This window comes from Leucopleurus acutus (assembly GCF_964270905.1).
Source record: "Leucopleurus acutus genome assembly, chromosome: 20".
In the NCBI taxonomy this organism is placed as follows: Eukaryota; Metazoa; Chordata; class Mammalia; order Artiodactyla; family Delphinidae; genus Leucopleurus; species Leucopleurus acutus.
In genome coordinates, this window is record NC_139162.1 from 42,303,111 (window position 1) to 42,328,780 (window position 25,670).

The 25,670-nt window shown below is 51.7% G+C and overlaps 1 protein-coding gene across 2 annotated transcripts in view; it reads left to right on the plus strand.

Annotated features, from left to right (window-relative positions):
* Positions 1-232: 232 nt before the first annotated feature.
* The window catches only part of CHST8 (carbohydrate sulfotransferase 8), a gene marked incomplete at both ends in the record, with an annotated part of 64,492 nt that continues 39,054 nt past the window's right edge, over positions 233-25,670 (plus strand). For both annotated transcript variants that reach the window (XM_082863137.1, XM_082863138.1), the window contains one exon: positions 233-362. In XM_082863137.1, coding sequence (XP_082719263.1) covers positions 233-362 — 130 coding nt within the window. The remainder of the gene's footprint in view (positions 363-25,670) is intronic.

Below are 25,670 nucleotides of genomic sequence, written 5' to 3' on the forward strand. Positions count from 1 at the left end.
GCTTCCTTTCACCTCCTCGGGCTTGAAAATGTGAAAGGGACGCACCTGAGTAAGGGTGGAGGGATCCAGGATTACGCTGGTCAAGTGCGGCGACTGGGGCCCTGGGCCTCCGTGATGGACCGTCTTTCTCCTCTGCTGCTCCGTAGACCGTAGCCTGATGGACACCTGGTGTGGACGATGAGGGAAGAACGCGCCTCCCACACCCGAGAGGTGACCCCAGAGCGAGCCCCGGATGGCCCCGCGAGCAGGAACGATGCGGCTGGCCTGCATGTTCTCGTCCATCCTGCTGTTTGGAGCCGCGGGCCTCCTCCTCTTCATCAGCCTGCAGGACCCCACAGAGCTCGCCCTCCAGCAGGTGCCAGGTGAGCCCTCACTCTCCGCCCCGCCGTCTGCTGGCCCCGGCTTGCCCGCTCGAGGTGCAGGTCTCCGCGCTGCTCTGGTGCCAAGGCAGGGGTCCTGGCCTCAGGGTGGGCACACAGTGTCTGTTGTCAGACCGCCAGCCCCAGGGCTCTGGCCTGTGCACTCTCCTGGGGAAGGACAGCCGGGCTGCCCATCGCTCAGCTGCTCCCTGCCTTTGGTGAGACCCAGATGTAAGGAGGACTCTGCCCCCTCTCGGGGCCTCTGCCACGTGGTCTCGGACACCCGAAGATGAATGCCTTCTCCCTGAGCCCGGGCCTCCCAGATGGGACTCTGATTCTCTGCCCAGCCCCGGGGACCCCTCAAATTCAGGGAGGTCGGGGTACCTCCTGGCTTTGTGAAGCTGAGGTGGCTCCTGCTGGCCCCCCACCTGCTTCCTCCTAACGCACTGGAGGGAAGCACCCTCCCTGACTCAGAGGTGGGGTGGCAGTGAGGGGAGAGCAGGAAGGATGGTTCTGGAGCCTCGGGGTGGACAGGATGTGGAGAGGGGAGCTCAGGCCAGGCCCCTCTTGCTGGGACACAGAGAGCACGGCAGGGCTGGAGGGCATCCGGCTCGGGGCCAAGGCCAAGGATCACTCTGCTGTGGGGTGAGAGGAGAGTGTGGTTGCCAGACCCGAGCACCAGCATTTCCCAGCAGTGGTCCCAGAGGCCTTGTTAGGGGAGAGTCCGTGATGACAGCCCTCTGCTCCAGGACACGAACAGAATGAAAGAGGTGTGGAGGCTGGGGAGTTAGGCAGAGGGATTCCTGTGCCGTCCCTGCCCGCAGCCCGTAGCACAGGAGTGCGGGACATGGCACGGGGGCCCCTGGCCCTGAGTGCGGAGGGCTCTCAGGCCTGCAGCCTCCCCGCCCAGCACCCCTCAGCCATGGCTCACACGCTCAGGGCAGCCCGCACCCGGGCTCAGACTGGGGGCCTGTAGGCAACACGCGGAAAGGCAGAAGAAGCACAAGGAGGCCAGAGCTGGGGCCCTGGGCCTGGCAGCTGCTCTCAGGGGCCCTGGTGGGAGAGGCTGATGAGTTGATTCTCTCATCACAGAGAGTCAGCTAGAGGCAGCCCAGGCGCTGGGTCTCCAGGAGACAGTGGGTGAGTCAGTGGGGCTGACTCACGCTTGGGCTGGACCCTCCTAGCGGGTGGCTGTTGAAGGGGGTCTGGCTGCTTCCTGGCTTCTGGAGAAGCAAAAGCAGGGGCCCATGACCGAGTTGGTCCTCTGCGGAGACTTTGCAGCCTCCCGTGAACCCCAGAGCGGCCGGCTCGCTGTGTCAGTGGAACCGGGCTCCACAGGCAGTGCCCGCGGGGACGCTAAGAGTTGGTCTCTGCAGTTGCGGGTTATATATGCAGAAGCGACCTCCCAAAGAAGGGCCCTCAGACAGGGCTCGGGGTTAATGGCACCGTGTGTCCTCGGCACAGGTCATGGTGAGTATGTGTGATTGGAGCACACGTGGGCAGAACATCTGCGTTCTATGGGACGAGCCTGGGAGAGAAGGCATGAATGTGTCTGTGGCGTCCACCTGTGTATCCCATCCGTGGTGTCCTCTGGAGACAGGTGTTATTTTCTTGGGTGGGCTCAGGGTCTGGTGGCCATGACACACACCCCCCACCGTGCTGTAGCAGCTGGCAACGCAGAGCCCTTGCCCCTCATCCTTCTGCAGATGTGGCTTCCTGTCCCTCCCGCCAGCCAGCACTGCCTTGCACAGCCCCCCCAGTGCATGCACGTGCGGATCTCCTTGATTACTGGTGGGGTGGGAGCCCACCAGATGGCTGGGGTTTCTGGGGTGGGCTGGTGGTGAGCAGGAGGGGAGCGTGGAGCCTCAGCCGGCAGGGCGTGTAGGATGGCAGGAAGCGGAGGTTCCCCTCCCGCTGCAGCCGGGGATGGCAAAGGCCTGGCAAACCCAGGCAAGGTGCACACCTGGGTCTTGGGCTCCCTTCCTCGGGCTGTAGATGGAGCTGGACCACCCCCTCGCCACATGCCAGGTGACGGGCAACCTGGATGTTCTATGGAAATCACCTCAAACACAGTCATAAAACCTTAAGTAATGCTGACATTACTTTCCCTGAGCAAAGTGTTCCTGACACAGGCTGTTTGTGTTGATTTGTTGCTATTCATTTATTCTTTCCCTGTACTTCTCACAGCAGCCTAATTGTGATTCGGTACCAAGAAAGCAATATCAAAGTAATTTTCCACAACATTAGTTACAATTTTCTTCTGATCTTTCAAGTGAAACAGTCCCATCCTGTTGGCTTCTTTGAGCATATAAACCTTGATTACATTTATCTGTTGGAAACCAGTACTTACAAAGTGTATGTATCCAGTTGCATGGGTGGGTGGCCCCAAGGGCCCTGGACAAGTCAGGATTTCTACCCACGGGAGGTGTGGATGTGTGGGGTCTGCCCTGTCATCTGGATCAGGCAAGGCCGATGGTGGGGGGCACCTTCAGAGGAAATTCCACACAGGCTACTCTGGCTTTCCCAGCAGCAGAAACTTCCCTGGGAATGGAGTGTCTGGTACCCGCTGTTGGTGGCACTGATCAAGGTGGAAGGGGGAGGGTGGGCAGGTGAAGATCCAGAAACAAGCTTGAGAAGGAGGGCAGAGCCTGTAGTTGTTTGTGGTCCCTTGGGGTTGGGGGTGTCCTTCAGATTTCTCCCATGCAGCTACCAGCTGTTAAAAGCACCTGAACTTCTCAGAGACCAGTCAGCAAATCTCACCTGGTTTGTGCATTAGATGCAATCCTATGGGGCTGCCAGCTTTTGTAAACCAAGCGATATTTTCCAAAATGTTTGCTATATTTTATTTATTTATTTATTATTTTTTGTGGTACGCGGGCCTCTCACTGTTGTGGCCTCTCCCGTTGCGGAGCACAGGCTCCGGACGCGCAGACTCAGCGGCCATGGCTCACGGGCCCAGCCGCTCCGCGGCACGTGGGATCTTCCTGGACCGGGGTACGAACCTGCGTCCCCTGCATCGGTAGGCGAACTCTCAACCACTGCGCCACCAGGGAAGCCCTGTTTGCTATATTTTAAATCAAACCTCCTGGAACATAAATCACTGCCGGTTAACCTACCTTCATTCTAAGATTAGATTTTCTTGGGTATCAGAATCCACCTATCCTACTATTTTTCAGTCTCCAATATTGCCAGGCCCTGAGGCCTCAGGAAACTCACTTCTTGACCCAGGAGACTACACTTGTCCCTTCCTTAAGTGGAAGAGAGCAGACCAGAACCGGGAATAACACATCCCAATGTGCTGGCCCTGGGGGTACAAATGGTACTCTCCACGTGTGTGTCTGGACACACTGACTTTTTATGAGCTGCCTGTCTTTATTATGAACGTTGTATTATGGAGAGCTTGGAACACACACAAAGGTAGGTTAGCATAGTGCGATGAACCCCATGCACCCAACACCCAGTAGCCTCAAGAGGGCCCCATCCACAGCCCCATCCACTTCTCTCCTTTTGAAGCGTATACCACATGGCCTGTCAATTCAGCCATCAATTTTTTTTTTTAATTTCTATTGGAATATAGTTGATTTACAATGTGGTGTTAGTTTCTGCTCTACAGCAAAGTGAATCAGTTATACACATACACATATGTCCAGTCTTTCTTTTTTTTTTTTTTTTTTTTTAATTATTTTTGGCCACGCCACACCTCATGCAGGATCTTAGTTCCCCGACCAGGGATCGGACTCGTGCCCCTTGCAGTGGAAGCACAGAGTCTTAACCACTGGACCACCGGGGAGGTCCCTATCCACTATTTTTTAGATTCTTTTCCCACATAGGTCATTACAGAGTATTGAGTAGAGTTCCCTGTGCCATACAGTAGGTTCTTATTTTATCTACTTTATATATAGTGGTGTGTATATGTCAATCCCAATCTCCCAATTTATCCCTCCCCCACTTTCCCCGCTTTACCCCGTGGTAACCATAAAGCCATAACTATTTCAATATATTTCTCAGTTTAAAAGATAAGAATGCTTTTTTTTTTTTAACATTCAACAGTTCCTTAATCTCACCACGTGACCAGTGTTCACATTTCTAGTGGTCCCACAAATACCATAAATACCTTTATTTCCAATTTGTTTTATCCAGTATCCAGATAAGGCCCACATGTCGCAGTGGGTGGATGAGTCGTTTAGGTCTGTGTCAGTCTATAAGAGGCCCTGCACACCTTTATTTCTCTCTTGCTGTTTATTGGAGGAAACTGGGTCGCAGGTCCTGTGAGTTTCCCACAGCTGGGGTTTTTGCTGATTGTGCCGTTTGGTGTAGCTCAGCACAGCCTTCTGCTCTTTGTATTCCCTATAAATTAAGTAGATTTAGCAGCTTGATCGGATGCGGGTTTGGTTTCTTTTTCTTTCTTTCTTTTTTTTTGGCAAGAATTCACGTGTGGTCCTATGTTCTTCCGTTGGGAGACGCACATCTGCCCGGCTTTCTTTTGGTATGTCGGTTAGCCACTGACCCTGTGCCTAGACCGTCCATTCATTTGGGGCTGTACAACGCGATGTTCTTTTTTTTTAAATTATTTATTTTTGGCTGTGTTGGTCTTCATTGCTGCGCGTGGGCTTTCTCTAGCTGCGGCGAGTGGGGGCTACTCTTCGTTCATTGTGGTGTGTGGGCTTCTCATTACGGTGGCTTCTCTTGTTGCGGAGCACGGGCTCTAGGCGAGCAGGCTTCAGTAGTTGTGGCACGTGGGCTCAGTAGTTGTGGCTCGCGGGCTCTAGAGCACAGGCTCAGTAGTTGTGGCGCACGGGCTTAGTTGCTCCGCGGCATGTGGGATCTTCCTGGACCAGGTATCGAACCTGTGTCCCCTGCATGGGCAGGCCGATTCTTAACCACTGCGCCACTAGGCAAGTCCAGCGATGTTCTTTTTTTTTTTTTTTTTTAATTTATTTCTTTAAATTGAAGTATAGTTGATTTTAATTTATTTCTTTAAATTGAAGTATAGTTGATTTACAATGTTATGTTAATTACTGCTGCACAGCAGAGTGATTCAGTTGTACATATATATACATTCTTTTTTTAAAAATATTCTTTTCCATTATGGTTTATCACAGGATATTGAATATAGTTCTCTGTGCTATACAGGAGGACCATTCTGTACATAAAAGCTTACATCTGCTAACCCCAACCTCCCACTCCATCCGTCCCCCAGCCCCTCCCCTGTGATGTTCTAATCATTATCATTCCTTCTTCATTCTTTTAAGTGGGATGGATTTTGTTTTAATGGGGTGAGGCGAAGCATGTTAGTGACCCGTGACGCCAAAGTGAACAGTGGATTGATTGGCTTGTTCATTGATATATTTTAAAATGTGACCTTATGATACAGATTCTGTTGCTGGCACACTACAGATAGGTTGTTTTGTTTTTTTGTTTTTTTTTTAACGTTTGGTTTTGGCAGAGTGGATTTTCTTAGAGTGAGCCGCCCCACGTTTTAGTGAAGTAGTTCTTTACTTTCCCCAAAGCCATGTGGTTGTGATGGGGGGGGTCTCTGGGGACTGAGGCCAGTGCTGGGGTGCCGACGGAAAAAGGCAGCCACAGTGATGGCTCAGCGGCCCCGAGTGCAGACAGGACAGCCTCTGATGACTTGTTGGTCCATAGCCAGGCCCCAGGGCATTCCTTCCAGGGCATCCAGGAATAATAATAATAACAAAAGTTTACCATGTGCCAGGTCTTGTGCTAAGCCCTTTACGTGTTTTAATGCATGTAATTCTTATAATAAATGAGGTCCTGAGACTTACAGGATGGACACGCAGAAAACACTGATGGGGGCTAACGCTCCCAGCCACTCACTGCGTGCCCACCACTAAGACAAGCACTTCACAAGTACTTAGCACTCATTTAATACTTTCAGAACCCCCTGAGTTAAGTACTATTACACCATTTGACAGACAAGACTCCTGAGGTGAGAGAGGTTGCGAGCTGTGCCCAGGGCCATAAAGCTTTGGGCTTCAGAGCCCGGATTCATCCTTAGGCAGCCGGCTGTTGCCCACGGCACCTACTGCCTTCCCAACAGCAGTGATGCTCACTCGGTCTGGCCTGTCTGGTCCCAGAGCAGAACCTGGCAGAGAGAAGAGCGTGGATCAAAGAGGCATGAGAGAATGTGCGTGCGAAGAGCTCCCAGTGCATTAGGGGCTGGAGTGAGACCCGGGGATCCAGGCTAGGGGCTGAAGACACAGCCAGGCGCTGGGCCCCCTGCGCCCTTGGAAGACTGCAAAGAGCGAGCCTTTGCAGGCTCAGCAGGAAAGCTCTGGGGATTCTGAGGGTGCAGTGGCCACCGGAGAGCCCACTCCAGTGACTGCATGTTGTGGACCTGTGGGCAGAGGGGGAGAACACAAGTATAAGGAGAGTGGCTGGGAGGGGTTGAGGGAGACGGGAAGAGATGGCAAGGCCTGGGGCAGGCAGGCAGGGACTGGAGAGGGTGGGTCAGGGCCATCGTGGGGCGGCAACCCCAGAGTTGGTGACCACATGGGTGAGAGGACGAGGAGGGTGAGGAAGGCAGCCGTCAGGGTTCAGGGTGACTCCAGCGCAGAGTGTCTGTCTCAGCTAGATGGGGGTTAGGGTGCCACTCACCGAGGCAGACACTTCAGACAGGGAGTGGTCAGAGGAGGGAGCTGGAGACCACATGTTCTATTTTGGGCAGATGGCATCTGAGATGCTGGGCAGGGTGTGTGGAGTTGCACTGTGACTCCTCCATCCAGGGTTCCAGACTCACAGGTCACAAGAACAGGCGAGAAAAGCAGGAAGCTCCCACCCTGCCCATCCCTCCTCCACCTGCATCTTCATTCACACGGGTCACACACTCACGCCTTTGCTCTCACACACCCGAGGGCAAGGTCCTGGCTGGAGGAGTCGGGAGGGCTTCCTGGAGGAGGGGAGCTGTGGATCGCTTGGTGGCCTTCTCCAGGGCACAGGAGGTGACAAGATGCTGACCTCCAGCAGAAGCAGTGACGTGGACTTGGATGAGACTCAGTGGGAGCCCGTGGTCTCTCTCCAGAGTGCATGGTGCTAAGTATTGTGCCCCATATCTCACAGTTAGAAATTAACAGAGCCAGAATTGACTCAGAAATTGACAGAGCTCCTGCTTTGGGCCCCTGGAGGCAGGGCTGTGTTGGCTGGAGAGAGCGTGGCCCTCACTCTCGGTTCCATGGTTACCAGGGACACATGGCCCTGCCTGTGCCAATGTGCGGGGGTCAATGTCAGAGGGTTTGTCTTGTTCCTACAATGACTGTCTTTGCCCAGGTGTGACCCCTTGTAGCCCTGAGACACCACCAGGCCAAAAGCCCTGGGTGAGCCAGGGCCACAGGGGTAACTGCTGAGACGCTCTCAACAGCTCACCCACGTGAGGGTGATGGAGTAACCAGAAGCGCGGTGGCCGTCCCTCCTCCCCCTTCTCTGGGCAAGGTGGCCTTGGGGTAGGGGCAGCCTGCTGGAGCTGGTGTGCCTGAGCCCACACTCCTTCCCGGGCCAGGGGAGCCAGCCCCTCCAGTTTCCATGGAGCTGTCTGCTTTGCCCAGGCAGGTGGGTTTTACTAGAATCCTGTCGAGTCTGTCTCCTGAAACCTTTTTCGAACAGCACTGTGGAACATCATATATATTTCCTACAACCCTTGTGAAACTGACACCGCCTTGTTGTGACTGTGAATATCAGAAGTGACATGTAATTGCAGTGATCCGTCCTGTTAAGTAGCTGGCAATATATCATTGCAAAATCAGCAGGGCTGGGACTCTCAGAACCCAGTGTCTCTAAACAACGCACCTGCAAGCGTGTGTGTTCAAACTCTCTTTACCAAACGCCGCCCAGGGCTCACGAAGGCTGCCTCACCGCCTCGCCTCGCCTTTCTATGACCACAGCAAAGAAAACTTAACTCTGGTTAAAGCCACCCAGTGAGTTTTCGGTTCTCTGGAATGCCCACTCCTTGTCACAGAACGCACTGGGTTCTCAAAGTCAGGGCTGCGGTCAGGATGCTTGTAGCAGTGCTCCTTCCAAGCGTGGCCCTGGGTCCCCCCCTTTCCTCTACTCCAGAGTGGCTTTGTGGGGGGTTCTTTCTGGTGCCACAGGGTGAGCAGTGTGCTGGGCCGGGCCAGCCATCACTGTGCCAGCCTAGGGAAGGACACTGGTGGGGTCAGTGTGGACGATTGGATGGTTGGGGACCGGGGGTGGCTAGAGCCCATGGCACGACGGCTGAGCCCTGCCTTGGTCGGGTGGGAACATTGAGGCAGGGCCTGCACATTTCGAGGGCACTACTCACACTGTGTTCTATGCTAACTCCAGGGTAGGGTTGATTTCAACTGTGGTGTGAAGGGCGCCCCCTGGAGTTGTGCAGAGGACAGTACTGATGGAGGGGCAGACATGGGACCCCCACGGCAATTGGACAATGAGTGCCAGAAAGGGGGGCCATGTCAGAACACACAGCCCTCAAGTGTGGGCACCAGAGCCCAGGGGGGCTGGTTTTAGAGCCTTCTCTGAAGTCTGCTTTGGGGGGAGGACCCTCACAGAGCCCTCCCTGGGACGCCCTGACCTCAGGGGTGTCCACTGCGGGCCCGTCTTCAGTGGAAGTTTCTCTGCCCCCATCCTCTCTCACCTGAGACACCGCCCCGGCCTGCAGCCCCCTGGCATCTGCTTCTCTGCTGTGGCCCCCATTCCCTGGGTTCCTCCCTCCCCACTGCAGAAGATGCCCTGGAGGTCTCCAGCTGGAGCCTCCCTTTTCCTTTGGTGCGTTCGAATATGCTAAGTGAAAAATAATGAGCATGTAGGAGCTAATAACAGGAATCACCTAATTAAATTAGGAAACAGACATCTTATCACTGTAATCTGAAAACTGATATTAATAGAAAATGGTCCCAGCATTGTTATGCTAAATGTTCCTACGGGTGGGGAAATTAAAAAGGAGAGCAGAACGGAAAATGGGGACAATCGTATCCAATAAGAGCAAGACATGTTTTAAAGGAACTAAAGTAAAATGCTAAAAATAGAATACAGGATCACTGTGAGGCTCTAATGAAGTGATGGACAAAGGTGCCTTTGAAAACCACAGAGCTCCACACACGTGTACGGTGATAATTTTTTAAATGAGACAATGTAATTAAGCTTCAGCGTGCATGAAACCTAGTAATAGTTATCGTTTATTGGCGCCAGGCACTGTCTCGGGTGCCTTTATTTCATCTTCCTTCACCCAGTGAGACGCAGGCATCCCCGTCCTCAACTTACATTCAGAGAGGTTAGGTCAGTTGCCCAAAGTCCCACAGCCAGAGTGGCCGGAGCTGGGATTCGAACCCAGATCTACCTGCTTGCAAAGCCCTTTGCCCTCCTCACCTGTTGCTGCTGGTTAATGTCACGGTCAGCAGTTCCTGTATTTTCTGTTTTTCCACCGTCTCCTCAAAGGGCATTTCTTGCCGACACCCAGCAGATTTCTTGGCAGCCAGACTCCCCGCCCCAACCCCAAGGCTCCTCTGGCGTCTTGGTTAATAAAACCCACACAAAGACACCTTCTGAAATTACAGTGCAGCTGGGAAACTGGGGCTCCCATTGTGTCCGGGTCTGGGCGGGGCTGAGCGGCCGAGCTGGGCTGGCGGTTCCGATGCTCATGCCAACCCCGGAAGCCCCGGTTTCAGGTTGTGTCTCCACAGCAGCTGATTGTTCCCCCCCTGCCCCCCGCCAAGCCCCCTCCTGGGAGGTGAATCAGGCTCTGTTCACCTGCGATGTGAGTCATGACTCCGGGAGCCCAGAGCGGGGCTCAGGTGTGGGGTGACCCCTTTCCCATCTGCCCGGCCCAGAATGAATAGGAGGGATCCAGGGAGGAGGACGAGGGCTCAAGATCTGTGTGTGAGATGCCCCAGAAGTACCTCGTCTGGGCCACCGTGGGGAGAGCACCTGGGCCGGCATTAGCAGGGACATGCACCCCGTACCTCCCCACCTCTGTGCCCATGCACCAACCGGGCATCTTCAGTGGGGGGATGGAGGGGGAGTCAGTCACCTGACATCAGAGCCAGGCCCCCCACTCAGCCCAGAAGCTCTGCCAGGGAGAGCAGGACAGGGCGAGACTTCAATCCCAAAGCGGCACGGGGCTCTGGGGGTGGCCTCCTGCCTGGCTTGCCTCCCCACTCAGCCCCACTTGGTCTGCAGTCTCAGGGCTCTGGGAGAGAGGCTAGGGAGACAGTGAATCTCACCGCCAGCTTGGGGAAGGGTCCGGTCGGGTCCTAACATGTGCTTCTCTAGGCCCTGCTAACCTTCCAGAAGTCCTAGGTTGCTAACGTGGGCAGCAGAGAAGTGGTTCTCTGCCAGAACCTGGTCTAAGGACAAGGCTGTTGCTACGACTGCCATCCTTCTCCGTAGCTGGTTCTTGTTTTTTTAAACCCCAGAAATGTCATGGTTGTAGTTATGACAACAGAAGTGCTGGAGGCTGATTCTGGAGGCCGATGCGGGTCCGTGGTGAGGTGGGCCGATCAGGGATGCCCACGGGCCAGACCAAGGGGAGCTCTCACCTGGGCACCGACTGCCTGCCACCGGGTGGGCATGCTGGCCCCTCCTATTATGATGATGCCTTTCTTGTAGCCTTCGGGTCGGTGTGGGTCTCCTTCCCGAAATCTTTGCAGGAAGTTGGGTGCTCAGGCAGATGCCATCTAAGCCAGAAGCCCAGCGTTACCTGTCTGCTGGTATTTGCATGGTAAAGCTTATCTCCCAGGATTTATGGCTCTGCAGTTTTAACTTGAATCACGGTAGAACTCAGTGGACAAGTCTCGCTTTTAAAAGTTTGTGTTTATCTGGGAAAAATAGCTGAACTTAAATGGGTTCCATTGTCCCCAACAGCTGGCTGGCTCCTGCCGGAGGGGTGAAGAGCCCCGGGGGGGGGGTCTTCCCATTCTCCGTCTGGGGTCCAGGCAGGAAGCTGCGGGCTGCCTCTTACCGAGCCCTGCGGCCCAGCCGTGGCATTTCCCAGCCCTCCTCAGCAGTCCTGAAGACTGGCCACCTATAGAGCAGGCTCTCCCCGATCAAGCTACCTGCTCCAGCTTGGTTGTCCTCAGAGCAGGCCAAGGGTCCAGTCCCTGGCCAGTGGTTCTCAGCCCAGGTGGTTTCCAAGCTAGGTTGGACCGAGGGGGTGATCTGTGAACCCCTCACCACGTTTTGGTTGTGTGTTTGAATGTGCTTAGGTCCTGGGGAGAAAAGGCAGCCTGGAAGGAGTCTGGGACCCCCACCCTACCTCTCCAAAGGCTACAAGCATCTGTGGGTGCTTTCGACCTTTGCCCTCAGGGTCTGGGCCTGCCCCGCAGGGAGGGAGATAGGAAAGAGGAAGGGATGAGCGGGAATGTCAATTTAAAAAAATGGTGTTGGGTCACCAGGCCCATCAGAAAATGTATCAGCGCAGAGCTGCCAGGGCCGGGAGACCCCAGGGAGCGGGGTGGGGGAGGGGAGGGGGGAACAGCTGGTCCCTGGCTCCTGGGGCAGGGCCGCCGCTCAGCCTTAGCCAGGAGCGCCGTGTGGAATGCGGGCCCAGCGTGGCCAGATCCTCCTTTTTATTTTTTAGTTTTTCAAAGAAACAAGGAATCTGTAACATATATAATTTCTTCTGATTTTTAAGTGGCAGCTCAAACTTTAGAAGGTGTTTTTACAGTTGGTTGGTCACGCTTGTCACCGCCTGTTGGTTGGATGGGCTGGAAGGAGAGGCCGTGTCCACTCTCCTGCCCTCCCTCAGGCTGAGAATTGCCCCCTCCCACCCTCCCTAGCTACTCCCCCCCACCCCCGCCCCAGGACAGAGAGGTAGTGGGTCTCCCTGGTGGGCAGGGAACTCGTTATCTTTCCAGCCCCGGCAGGACTCACTCCAAGCCAGGCCCCAAGGGAGTGCTGGACAGAGCTTCTCCAGGTGTCTGCTGACCAACGGTGGCGACTTGGGCAGCAGCGTGGGAGTTGTCTGCGGGTTGTCACCACAGAAGTGGGTGAGGAATGAATTGCTATTCCAGCAGGAACTTGGCAAAACCAGTTATTGTAACCCCCTGCCCGCGACCGGGGCAGACCGAATAATGAAATTACATTCTTAAGAAGTCAGGTCGAGTGACTGCTGCTTGAATTAGTTCCTTCCCAGAACCCGGCCAGAAGTAGCAGCAGTAATTAAAGGATTTTCTGGGCTTAAACCAAGTCTGCTCGTCAAGCAGGTACAATATACAGGGCTTGCAAAATGTGTGTGGGCCTTGTCCCTTCCTGGGGACTGGGATGAAAGTCGGCGAGAGCAGGAAGGCCACTGGCCCAGAAGGAGGTGGGTTCTTACTGCAGGGGGCACTTTTTCCACTTTCATTCATTCATATGAGAAATGTTGAGTCCCAACGTGGCCAGGCACTGGGATTCTGCAGCGAACCGGACCATGAGGTCCCTGCGCTCATGGAACTCAACAGTGAGTAGGGTGATGGGGAATTCCTGGTGTTCCCCACCCGACTCCCGCCTCCTTCCCAAGCAAGCTGGTCCCAGGAGCCCTGTGATGTTGAGAACTGCCTCCTTCCGCTTGGGGACCTGTAAATTAGCGTCTGAGGCTGAAACCATGCTGGGACTTCCCACGCACCAGAGAAAGAGAAAGGAAGGGCATTAGTGTGGCGTGAACCCCCATCTGACCCATCCTGTGTCCTAGAGAGAGGGATGAGGGAGCCAGATCCAACGCTGGAGGTCAGTTGGAGCTCACACCCAGGCTGGAACTTCCCTCCCCCGAGCCCGTTTTTCATTTCTTCCATTTGCTTCACTGAGAGGAACACACAGCCCTCCTCGGGAAGCAGAAAATGCCAGAATTCCAAGAAAGCAAATATCGGTAGTGTGGCTGACAGAGGTGATGTGCCCACCCACCCTGGGCAAAGCAGAACCTACAACTTCCTTAAAACTCCAGAAGGAAAGGGAAATCCCAGGAGCCAGAAAATGAGACGGATTAGCGAAGCAGCAGTGAGTGCCAGGGGTCGCCTGCCACCGAGCCTGCGGCTAGAGCCTTTTTTTACAAAACACCTTTATTCAGGTATAATTTACATGCCATAAAAGTCACGTATTTTAAGTGTACACTTCAGTGCATTTTAATAAATCTACAGAGCTCTGTAATCACCACAATCCAATTTTAGGATATTTCCACTGTCCTCTGCCCCGCCCCCAATTTCCATCCCAAATCTCTCAGGTGCTTTGCAGTCACTCCCTGTTGCCCCAGGCAACCACTAATCTACTTTCTGTCTTTATCGATTTGCCCATAAATGTAATCATACAATATGTGGTCTTTTACATCGGGCTTCTTTCACTTAGCATCAGGTTTGTGGTCACTTGTCATCATGTAGCCTGCATCAGTAGTTCGTCCCTCTTTATTGTTCAGTAGTATTCCATTCCATGGATTCTTGGTTTACCCATTCACCAGTTGATGGACTTTCGGATTGTTTATACTTTTGGGCTGTTAGGAATAATAGTGCTATGAACATTCACATGCAGGTTTTTTATTTCTCTTGGGCAGATACTTAGGAGTAGAATTGCTAGATTGTGCTAGATTGTTTAGTAACTTTATGTTGAATTTTCAAAGACACTGTTGCCAAAATGGCTACACTGTTTCCATTCCTGTCAACAATGTATGAGGGTTCCAATTTCTCAACATTCTCATCAACACTTGTTATTATCTGTCTTTCTAATTATAGGCATTCTAGTGAGTGTGCAGTGGTATCTCATTGTGGTTCTAATTTGCATTCTCTAATGACTAGTGTTATTGAGCATATGTTCATGTGCTTAATAGTCATTTGAATATATTCTTTAGTGAAATATCTATTCACATCTTTTGCCCATCTTTTAAATTGAGTTGTCTTTTTCTTGAGTTGTTGTTTTTATTTTGTAGATACAAGTACTTATTAGATTTGCAAATCATTTCTCCCGTCTGTGGTTCGTCTTCATTTTCTTAATGGTGTCTTTTAAAGTGCAAAAGTTTTTAACTTTGAAGAACTACAGTTCATTTTTTTTTCTTTTATGGATCATTCTTTTGGCCTTGTATCTAAGAAATCTCTGCTTAACTTAAAGTCATAAAGATTTTCCCCTATGTTTTCCTTTAACAGTTTTATAGTTTTAGCTCTTCCATCTATGTCCATGATCCATTTTGAGTGAATTTTTGTGTTTTGTGTGAGGTCATGGTCTTTCGCACGTGGATATCCAATTGTCCCAGCACTGTTTATTGAAGGCTCTCTTTTCCCCATTGAATTATCTTGCCAGTCTGGTCAAAATAAATTGGCCTTGAATGTAAAGGTTTGTTTCTGGTGTCTTAATTCTATTCCATTGATCTATGTGTTGATCCTTACACCAACAGGACAATGTCTTAATTACTATGGGTTTGTAATAAGTTGTGAAATCAGGAAGTATAAGTCCTCCAGCTTGGTTCATCTTTTTCAAGATTGTTTTGACTAGTCTGAGTCTCTGTAAAGACAGTGTAAGTTCCCATGTAAATTTTAGGATCAGCCTATCCTGCTAACAAAAAGCCTGCTGAGATTTTGATAGGTATTGCATTGAATCCAACAGTCAACTTGGGAAGAACTGCACCCTTAGCAATATTGAGTCTTCCAATCCATGAATGTGGAATGCCTCTCCGTTTATTTAGATCTTCTTTAGTTCCTATTAGCAATATTCTATAGCTTTCAGTATACAAGTGTTACCCTTCTTTTGTTAAATTTATTCCTAAGTATTTTATTCTTTTTGATGCTATAGTGAATGAAATTGTTTTTCTTTTTTCTTTTTTTTGGGGGGGCTGCGTTGGGTCTTCGTTGCTGCGCTTGGGCTTTCTCTAGTTGCAGCGAGCGGGGGCTACAATTCATTGCGGTGGGCGGGCTTCTCCTTGCGGTGGCTTCTCTTGTTGCAGAGCATGGGCTCTAGGCGTGCGGGCTTCAGTAGTTGTGGCACGCGGGCTCAGTAGTTGTGGCTCGTGGGCCCTAGAGCACGTGGGCTTCTGTAGTTGTGGTGCATGGGCTTAGTTGCTCTGCCGCATGTGGGATCCTCCCGGACCAGGGCTCAAACCCGTGTCCCCTGCAATTGGCAGGCGGACTCTTAACCACTGCGCCACCAGGGAATTCCCTGAAATTGTTTTTCTTAATTTCATTTCTGGACTGTTCATCACTAATATAAAGAGATAAAATTGATTTTTCTATATTGATCTTGTACCTTGCAACTTGGTGATTAATTCTAGTTCTTTTTGTGAAAATTCCCTGGAATTTGCTAAATACAGGGCCATGTTGTCTGCAAATGAAGAGCGTTTTACTTCATTTCCAATCTAAATGCCTTTTTTTTCCCCATGCCTGATTGTACTGGCTAGAACCTCTAGTACAATATGAAATAGAAGTGGTGAAAGTGGACGTCTTTGCCTTATTCCTGATCTTAAAGGCGTTCATTCAGCCTTTGACCATTAAGTATAATGGTAGCTGTAGGATTTCTGTAGATCACCTTTACCAGTCTGAGGAAGTTTCCTTCTATTGCTAGTTTGTTGAAAAAAATTTTTTTTACCCTAAATGGGTGTTGGATTTTGTCAGATGCTTGTTCTACATCTATTGAGATGTTTTATGGTTTTATCCTTTATTCTGTAAATACAATATATTACATTAATACATCAACCTTGCATTCCTAAGGTAAATCCCTCTTGGTCATAGTACATAATCTTTTTTATTTGTTACTGGATTCGTTTTGCTAGGATTGTGTTGTGGAATTTTTTTTTTAATATTTATTTCTTTGGCTGCACCGGGTCTTAGTTGTGGTGTGGGGGATCTTCATTACCGCACGCGGGATCTTTAGTTGCGGCATGTGAGATCTTTTAATTGTAGCATGTGGGATCTAGTTCCCTGACCTGGGATTGAACCTGGGCCCCCTGCATTGGGAGTGCAGAGTCTTAGCCACTGGACCACCAGGGAAGTCCCTGTGTTGTGGAATTTTTTAAGGGATAGTTGTCCGTAGTTTTCTTTTCTTGTGATGTTTTTTATCTGGCTTTGGTACTGGATTAACATAGGTCTTAGAATTAGTTGAGAGTATTTCCTCCTCCTCCTCCTTTATTTTTCTGGAAGAGTTTGTGAAGGATTGGCATTATTTCTTTTTTAAATGTTTAGAAGAATTTGCTAATAAAGCCATCTGGAGCTGGAAGAGTTTTAAATTACTAACTCAATTTCTTTGCTATAGGTCTATTCAGATTTTCTGTTTCTTCTTGAGTCAGCTTCAGTAATTTATGTCTTTCTAGGGCTTTGTTTATTTCACTCAAGTTGTCTCATTTGTTAGCATAAAAATGTTGATAGTATTTCTTTATATTCGTTAGTGATGGCCCCTCTTTTTTTCCTGATTGTCAATTTTGTAGATCTTTTCAAAGAACCAGCTTTTTAGTTTCACTGTTTTTGTCTTTTTGTTTTTTCTGTTTTCTATTTCGTTGATTTCTACTCTGATATTTATTATTTCCTTTTATCTCCTTGCTTTGAGTTCAGTTTGCTCTTCTTTTCTCTTTCTAGTTCCTTAAGGCAGAAGCTTAGGTCATTAATTTGAGATCCTTCTTTTCTAATATAGATATTACACCTATAAATTTCCCTCTAAGCATGGTTTTATCTGGAGTCCACTTTAGTTGTCTCATTTCCTAGATCTCACTTTAAATTTCTGCATGGTCTGTTGCTTCCCTCAACCCATATCACAACCTTGGGCTAGCTGACAATTTGGAAGTATTATTTTCAGCAACATTCCTGGGCATGGAATGTTTCTCAACCACCAGGGAACTGAGTCGGGGTGATGGAAGCAGCCCCAGGCTAAAATGCCATAGGCTTACCTTATTCTTCCTAGAGTTCAGTAGAAGTTCTTGAATAAATGTTTCCTAATATGTTGTATACCGTTGGTCAACTTCCAGAGTTCTTAAACAGTTGTTTTGATTTTTTTTTTTTCGTGTTCTGTCATTTCTTTGAGGGAAGGAATTTGCCGAGCTCCTCACTCAGTCATTCTAGACGTCCCACCTCCAGGACTGGGGTCTTGATGTCTACAAAGACAGGAGGTAGGGTCTCTGGCCTGACTAAGATGCTGAGCTGGAGTGCAGCCTCTCTATAAATAGCACCCTCAGAAGGCATCAAACCCTCTCCCCATGGGTCCAGTTTGCTTGGGACAGCCCCGATTTATACCTGTGGCCTGGTGTAATTATCATCAGCATTCCCCTCACTCCCGGAAGTGGCTTTATTTTGATGATAAGTCGCTGTGTAAGTGTAATTCTGTAAGAAGAAAATTTAACCAGAAAGAATGGGATGCAAGAAATAATGGTAAGGAAATAAGTTGTAGGTATGTAGATAAATGTGAATATTTACTGTAAAAAAAATAAACACTCATTTTGCAAGTTTAGGAACTGCAATAACATGGAAGTGTGTATGGGGACAGTAATTAGCTTTAAGCATTCTAAGATCTTAATCTTGTTAGGGAGGAAAATAGGGATAGTAATAAACTTTGGACTTTATTTTCAAATGCGGCTCAGCTCTGGAAGTATAATGTATATCTTCTGAGTCTCTGCACTGGCCCCTCTCAGTGTAGCCCCACTCTTAGAGCTGGGCACCTGTTTAATCACCTCCTGTTCACCTCACTGGTAAAAGAGGATCCCCAGCCTATGGTTATGGGGATGGTGAACCCTCAACACTGGACAGAGGAGCTCCACAGCCATTGATCAGTCACTCACAGCCTGGGGAAGAAGGACACTGCACGCCTTGCCCCTATGGTCACATGGAGAGAGAACAAGCAGGGGCTGTGGGAGGCAAGCTAGCAGTATCAAGAGGATGGGGTGCCTCCTGGTTCCCATGGGAGGATGTCATTGATTTGTTTGAATAATTCCATGGGCTGGTAGGGCACTGAAACCTGCTACTCAGGGAAAGCAGAAACTGTGCCTGGTCCCCTTGATAGGTGGTTGTTTAGCTAGGGGACCTCATCTGCAGGAGCAGAGTGGGGAGGGGACTTGCAGTGGGGCCATTGGAGGCCCTCCTGATTTCACCAGGTGTCAAGGCAGCATGTGATATTGGGCCTTAATTTTAGACCTTACTTTAGGCAGATTGTCCCACAGAAGCCTAAGAGTGGAAACACCTCACCCTGAGTGGGGGCAGCCCTGAGCCAAAAGCTGGAGAGAGGACTTCCTTGCTGTAGTCTCAGGACTCCCCTCACGCCAGCTAAGGTGCTGGAACCCTGCGTAGCTCCTGCCCTGGTCACCCTCTGCCCTTGCATCCTGCCTATCTCTATATCCATCTCTCTCTCCACCATCTGTCCAACCTCATTTATAGGAACATGCTATAAAACCCCATAGCCCCCTAGTTTGTGATTCCTTCAGAAATGATGTAGATGGAGACTGTCCAACCAGTGTGGGCCCTCACCCCATGGACAGCAGCCACGCACCAGCAATGAGGCCCTGAGCCCAGCCTTGGGGTTTCTGGTACTCACAGCCCCTACCTGCCATAGGTAACCCCAGCATCACCTGGCGCAGGTCCCTCCATCCCTGACACACGTGAAGGGTCTGTAGCCTGGCCACGCTCGCTGCTGTTTCAGGAACCAGTGTAGCTCAGTGGGTGGGTGAAATGAGGTTCCACTTGCCACCTGTGGCTTCTCCCGGTCCATGGGGATCTGTGGAGGTGCCACATCTTCCAGTATCTTCTCTCCAAGCAGAAGAACAAGGATTGGTGACCTGGCAGGTACCGTCGCAGCAGTAGTGAAGTGACAGGCTCCCTCCTCAGCTGTCTTTGAGGCACCATCTCAAATGCCACTGGGGCATGCTCACCAGCACAACCCTCTTTCCCTCCCCAGGGTCTTCATTCTTTGAGGCATGTAGCTACCAGGCAAAACCCGAGCATTTCAAACTGTTATTGCCGGAGAGGATGAGATTGGGGTTTTGAATCTGCCAGGTTTTTTTGAGCCACGGGTTCCAGACAGAGCCTGGCTGAGGAGGGCAGGGCTGGGTGAGGGCAGCCTGCATGCCACAGCTTCCATCTACCTTGGCACCGGGAGGGGCAGCCACTACTTAGAATAACAGTTCTCAGCCTGGGCTCCGTGTTAGAGTTACCTGTGGAGATGTTAAAAAGCTGATGCCCCAGCTGCCCCTTGCCTAAGACCAATCAAATCTGAATCTCTGGGGGAAGAGATCCAAGCAGCGGAAGTTTGCAGAGCTCCCCAGGCAACTCCGCAGTGCAAGCGATTTTGAAAGCCATTGGATTCAGAATAGCGTTTCTCAGAATTTAACATAACTACAGATCATTTGGACAACCTGCTAAAATGCAGATCCTGATTCTCTGGGTCTAGGTGGGGCCCAGGATTCTGCATTGCCAGCAGCAAGGGTTCATAATTGGAATCGTGCTACTTAAGTGTGGCTGTAGACCTGCAGCAGCCGCAAAGCTTGGGAGCTTCCTAAAGATGCAGACCCTAGGGCCTGCCACCAGATCTGCTGAATTAGAATCTGCATTTTGATAAGATTCCCAGGTGGTTTGAATGCGCTTTGAGGTTGAGACACACTGGTTTAGGAGACTTTTATGGCCCAGCAAGCCTTAGAGAGAGGGGCAGGCTGCTTCCAGGCCTCATCAGAGGTCGCAGGCAAACATCTCTTCCTCATCAGATGACAAAGCCCAGGCTTGGGTCCTTCATAATCCCGACAGCTCTTTCATCTCTTGCTCTCCTACCCTGGGACCTGGCCCAGCTGGGTGTGTCCCTCCCTTTGCCTTCCCCATGGCCCCTGCTCCAGCCCCGCCTTCCCTATCCCGCCTGGGGTGGGATCCTGAGGCCAGGCTTGCTCACACTGCCCGAAGCCTCAGAACCTCTCCGGCTTCGCAGAGCAGCCTTGCCCATCAGGGGGAAGGCACAGCCTGCTGACACACAACACTGTCTCCAACACAGTGTCCCCACTGCACCCTCCCTGCAAACCCAGCCAGCCCCTCCCTCCACAGGCCCCTAACCCCAGCGCCAAAGACGCCGGCTGCCGCCTTCTCCCACACACCCCCTTCTCTCTAGACGGCTTATCCAGGATGCTCGCCCAGCTGTTTTCATGTTTGCCCTGTTGGCATCTGAGCTGCCCCTCTGCTCCAGCCAGTAAAGAACTCCAGCCCTGTCTTCAAGCAAGTCACTGGCTCACCCTTGGTCCTCCCCTCCCTCACTCTCCCAGCGCTGCTGTTTGGTCCAAGCCATGGGTGTTCTGTGAATGGCCTGCAGCTCCCAATTCACTCTCTGGTTGTGCCATCCCATGCCTTGTCCCCTGCACGATCTGAGCTCTTTCGGGAGCTGGGACTCCCATTCCCAGGGGTGGGGAACCTAGGGGTCTTGGCTGGCGTCTCGCAACTTCTCCTGGAACTGGGGTCAGGGAGGGAAAGCAGACCCAGAGGGCTGGTTTCTGAACTGATAGGGACAGGCCTTGAGGTAGGGCTGATAGGGCTGTGATTTAAGAAATGGAAGATAAGACTTCCTGGGACTGTCGGCTCTGCATCCAGCATGCTTCTGGTTGCCTTAGCAACTCAACAGGTTCAACCTCTTTTCTGGGCATCACTGTCTGCTCAGACAGGAGGTGACAGGAGTCCTAGAGGTGTGCAGGTCTTCAGCATGCAGACAGCTCAGCGCCCAGGTTGCCCCTCACCTCCTTGCTGGGTTAGCTGACCTCAGTTGTCCTCTAGCTACCTGCATGATCCTGTGATCGTGTCCAACCAGCCAGCCATCCTCCCATCCATCCATCCATCCATCCATCCATCCATCTGTTTATCCGGTAAGCAGTCACTGAGCATCTGCTGTGTGCCTGGCCTCATGCTGGCCTCTTCAGGCAGGTATATGAGTTCCTGGGCCTCCAGGTCAAACACGAATGCCTCTATAGGTCCAGAGGTAACTGGGCAAGCCTGGAGGTCAGGAAAGCCATAGACATGTGTGAGTCCATTTAGAAGATATTCTCAACCCATAAACACTGCAAGCCTGCCTACCACCCTCTGCCAGGCCCTTATGTACGTGTAATTTGCATAAACGCAGTCACATTCTGCACACTGTAATCTATTTTCTTTCACCTAATGCTACATGGTGGACCTCTTTCCACATAGACACATAAAGATTATTTTCACCCTTTTTAACAGCCTTATGGTATTCATTGTAAAGATGTCCCATTGGTTTATTTAAACACGAAATGGTGTTTGCAGTCTTTGGCTGGTTCATGAATTATTTCTGTTTCCTCTAGGGTCATCTTTATCTGTTGACTTCTTTTGGTCTCTCTCGTGTTGGAGGCTGTCCTCAGATGCTTGATGACCCTTAGATATCGATTCATAGTTGAGAGCAGGTCATCAAACACCTGATTGTTTGAAGTAAGGTCGGGGGCAGGCTTTACTTCATGAAGTGTGGGGAGGAAATCAGCCATCTAACTGGAGTCTTCCAAGGGAGAGTGTCTTATCTGCTAGGGCTGCCACAAACTACCACAGACTGGGGGGCGTAAACAACAGAAACTTATTCTCTCACAGTCTTGGAGGTTAGAAATCCAAGATCAAGGTCTCAGCAGGGTTGCTTTCTTCTGAGGTCTCTCTCCTTGACTTACAGGTGGCCGTCTCCTCCCTGTGTCTTCACGTGATCTGTCTTTATCTGTATTTGAATTTCTTCTTCTTATAAGGACACCAGTTATATTGGATTAGAATCTACCCACATGACCTCATTTTAACTTCATTGCCTCTTTAAAGTCCCTGTCAGTCACATTCTGAAGTACTGAGGGTTAGGACTTCAACATATGAATTTTGGGAGGACACAACTTAACCCGTAACAGAGAGATTTGCAATCTCCAGCCTGAGGGGGAGACCCCTGGTATATGCAGTTAATCCTCTTGTTTCAGAGCTGCCCTGCTCCCCTCCCAGCCTGGAGTCCTCAGGCCCTTTGCAGTCTCATCAGAGGTGAGATCTTCCATCTCCTGCCGGGTGGGGTCAGGGTGCAGGTGGTGATTAGGGGACAGTTTGCGGGGCTGCTGGGCTTTCAAGCCTACACATCAGCCCTGGCAGCTGTGCCTCTCCAAGTCCTGGCTTCCGTGACACAGATCAACCCTCCATCCGCACCTCTGCAAGCTCAGCTACACATCTCCTTCACCTCGTGGAATCTGTTAGCACCCTCCAGCCACTCTCCAACTTCCAAAAATCTGTTGGAATCTGTCATCTGCTGCTGTCCCCCTCCAGGTCTCTGCTCCCATGGGCCTCTATCTGGTTTATTCCTTGGCTGTCATTACACTAGAATCTTGGGAGGACGATGAGATAAATGTATACGTTCAATCCACTGTGTCCACTCAGAAACCTCCTGGTCTGCAGGGGAGGGCACAGAAGCAGCGCAGACTCAGCCAGGGGCTCTCGGGCCCCATTGGACCCAATGGGGAGGAGCTATAGCCACCTAGGGCTTGAGGGGGTGGGTTTGGGGTGAGAGCACGGCTGTGGGTGAGGCCTATGGAGCTGCCCTTTGAATCCTGAATCCCTGTTGCTGCTGGGAGAGAGGGAAGGAGATTCCCAGCTCTTGCTGTGCGTGACGGCGAGCTCTGGACCCCAGGCTTGGTTCCAGGGCCTGGAACTGCCCTGCCTGCCAGCCCCTCTCCCCCTGGTGGTGTCACAGGTGTGACACTCTTGAGCCAGAGACGGTGGGGGGGGGGGGCATCTGACACCTCCAAAATAATACATGTTTTCCAAACTGTTGCTGAAGCTGCTAAAATGTTTTTTTAAAACCGTTTACACTTCCCTTGATATAAGGCAAATACCTTCTGTCAGCCGGATGTGGGTCGGGAGGCGGGGGGCCTTAAACTGGAGAAGCTGGATCAGAGCAAGGCCTCTTCACGGGGGAAAAGGACAGGCTTGGAGGGAGACACAGGCCTGCGGTAGGGGGCCCTGTGTCTGTGAGGGAGGGGAACCTGCAGGGCAGGCAGGAAGGGGCTGTGCCGAGTTGCCAGATAAGCCATGGTGACAGTCATCTGTGTTTAGTCCCAGTTGAATTTTTCCTTCCGAGTCCGTCTGTGTCCTTGTGAGGGAGCGGGTTTGTATCTGAGGAGACACCCACCCCTACTTTTGGCTTCTGTTTTGGAAATCCTGAGCTTCCTTTGGAATTGTTCTAGGGAAAAGGAACGGGGAATGTCCTTGAAAGATGTGAGGCAGATTCAGTGTCCAAAGCTGAGAGGAATGGAGTTTGCCCAAGGCTAGGAAGGGGTAGGTGTTTGGGGTTCCCTGGGTAGGGGGTGACAGGTGTGCAGGGGGGCCAGAACCATGCACAACAAGCCGGGCTTTACACGGCCTGTGACTGTCTCCTGCAAACATCTCTCCAGCCAACCAGAGAGGCTGCCGGCCTGTGTCGTGACAGTGCCACTGCACACTCAGCGTGTCAGCTGCTGGGTGACGATGGGAAGGCTTAGGGCCACAAGGAGACACTTGGCTCCGGCTTCCCCGCTGCGAGAGCTTCAGCACTGATTGCTCCATGGGCAGCCCCGCTGTGTGCCTCAGTGGCTGTCTCCTGCAGAGGCTGGAGTTACCCCTCTGAGCGGTGGGAACTCCCGGCCAGACCTTCCTGACCAGAGAACCGGCCTGACAGAGGAGGGAAAGGACCTGAGGTTCCTGGTACCTTGGGAGGGGCAGGGAGGAGCCGTGTGGGCCCTGCGGTCCACACACACCCACACGTGTACACACGCACACACCCCCCGCATCACACAGTACATCACACACACACATCACACACACACATACATACACACCGCACTCCATCCCGTTGGCTGCGGTTCGCCAGCCGAAGTCACGCCCAGCCGAAGCTCTGCTGCCAGTCCTGGTGTCTGCTCGCTGCAGGGGGGCAACCTTTTCCCTCTTTTAACCCTCTGGGGCTCCCACGTGGACTGCAGCACCTGCCCTGATGAGAGCTGGGCAACGTCTCCACTCCAAAGCCATGAGGATGCAGCAGGCAGGGAGCTGGGCAGGCAAAGGTATGCAGGGCCAGAGCTTCCAAGGGCAGGACCTTGCCTGCCTATCCTAAATGCCACCCCTTGGTTCCTTTCCCCCTGCAGGGTCAGCCTAGCCTGGGAACTGGGGTCAGAAGTGGGGGAGCCCACAACAGGGATGGCCGTGCTCTGGCTCAGCCTGGACACAGGGAAGAATGGTGCTTGGACCTGGCCCAAGCAAGGGCGGCCGAAGCCTGGTCGGACCAGACATGGTCTGTTTGCCCTTGGCCTGTGCCTGTGGCCATCCCCAGGTTCAAAGCCATTTGTCCCAGATGTGACTGGCATGTAGCACCAGGAAGCCCAAAGTCCACATATCCACAAATGAAAGCTTTGTGGGAACACTGGTCGGGACCCTTTCTGGGAGCCCTGTGACCACCAGCTGAAGCCCAGTTTCAAGGTCCCTAGAGCCCCCGTTGGCTTTAGAGCTGTGCATGTGCCTTGCCACCAGCAGAGGGCGCCCTGAGCCTGCTCACAACAGTCTAGTCTACCCTCAGTTCTCGGTCCTCTGTCCTCCAAGACTGGGCACCCTCAGGACAGGGCCCAGGTCTGTTCCTGTCTCTGTCCACCTCCAGCCACCTTCTCACCTCCCATCACCATAAAGGATGCAGGACTTAGCACCTGCTAAGTGCTTAATAACTGTTGAATGGATGGAAGGATGGATAGATGGACAGATGAAAGAAGGAAGGAAGGAAGGGAGAGAGGGAGGGAGGGAAGAAGGAAGGACCTATGGATGGATGGACAGATGGGTAGGTGGGTGGACACATGGGTAGGTAGGTGGATGGATGAACAACTGGATGGACAGATGGACAGATCAACAGTTGGATGGATGGATGGGTGGGCAGGTTGGTGATTGGATAGATGGATGGATGGACAGACAGACTGATGGATGGATGGATAGGTAAATGCACTATAAGGAGGAAGTCACAGGGAGGTCAATAAAGGCTAATTGGTAGACTGAAGCTATAGCCCTGGCTGTGGACTGAATTCTTTCAGGAAAAAGAGAGAAAGCTTAATTTTTCCAGTATCTCCAGAGAAAAGGCCCAAATGCTGACATTTCCTCACACCCAGTGTTCCTGTGGTCTTGTCATCAAGTTTCCCTCTGTTCGCTGGTTACGCCCCTTCCCCTCTCCAACCTGGGCTGGGCCCTCACGACTGGGACACAAACCTGGAAGGGGCGTGACTGCTGAGATGAAGTTTCTGGAGAGAAAGGACTGTTCCCCACCCGAGCGTAACTGCTGACCCAGCACCCCGCCCCTCACCCCTGCGCGGCCCTTTCCTGCCCTGCTCCTTGAATTCTGTAGCTCACCCCGGCGCAGGCTGCTGGTATGAGTACACTAAGTGCTGAGTGA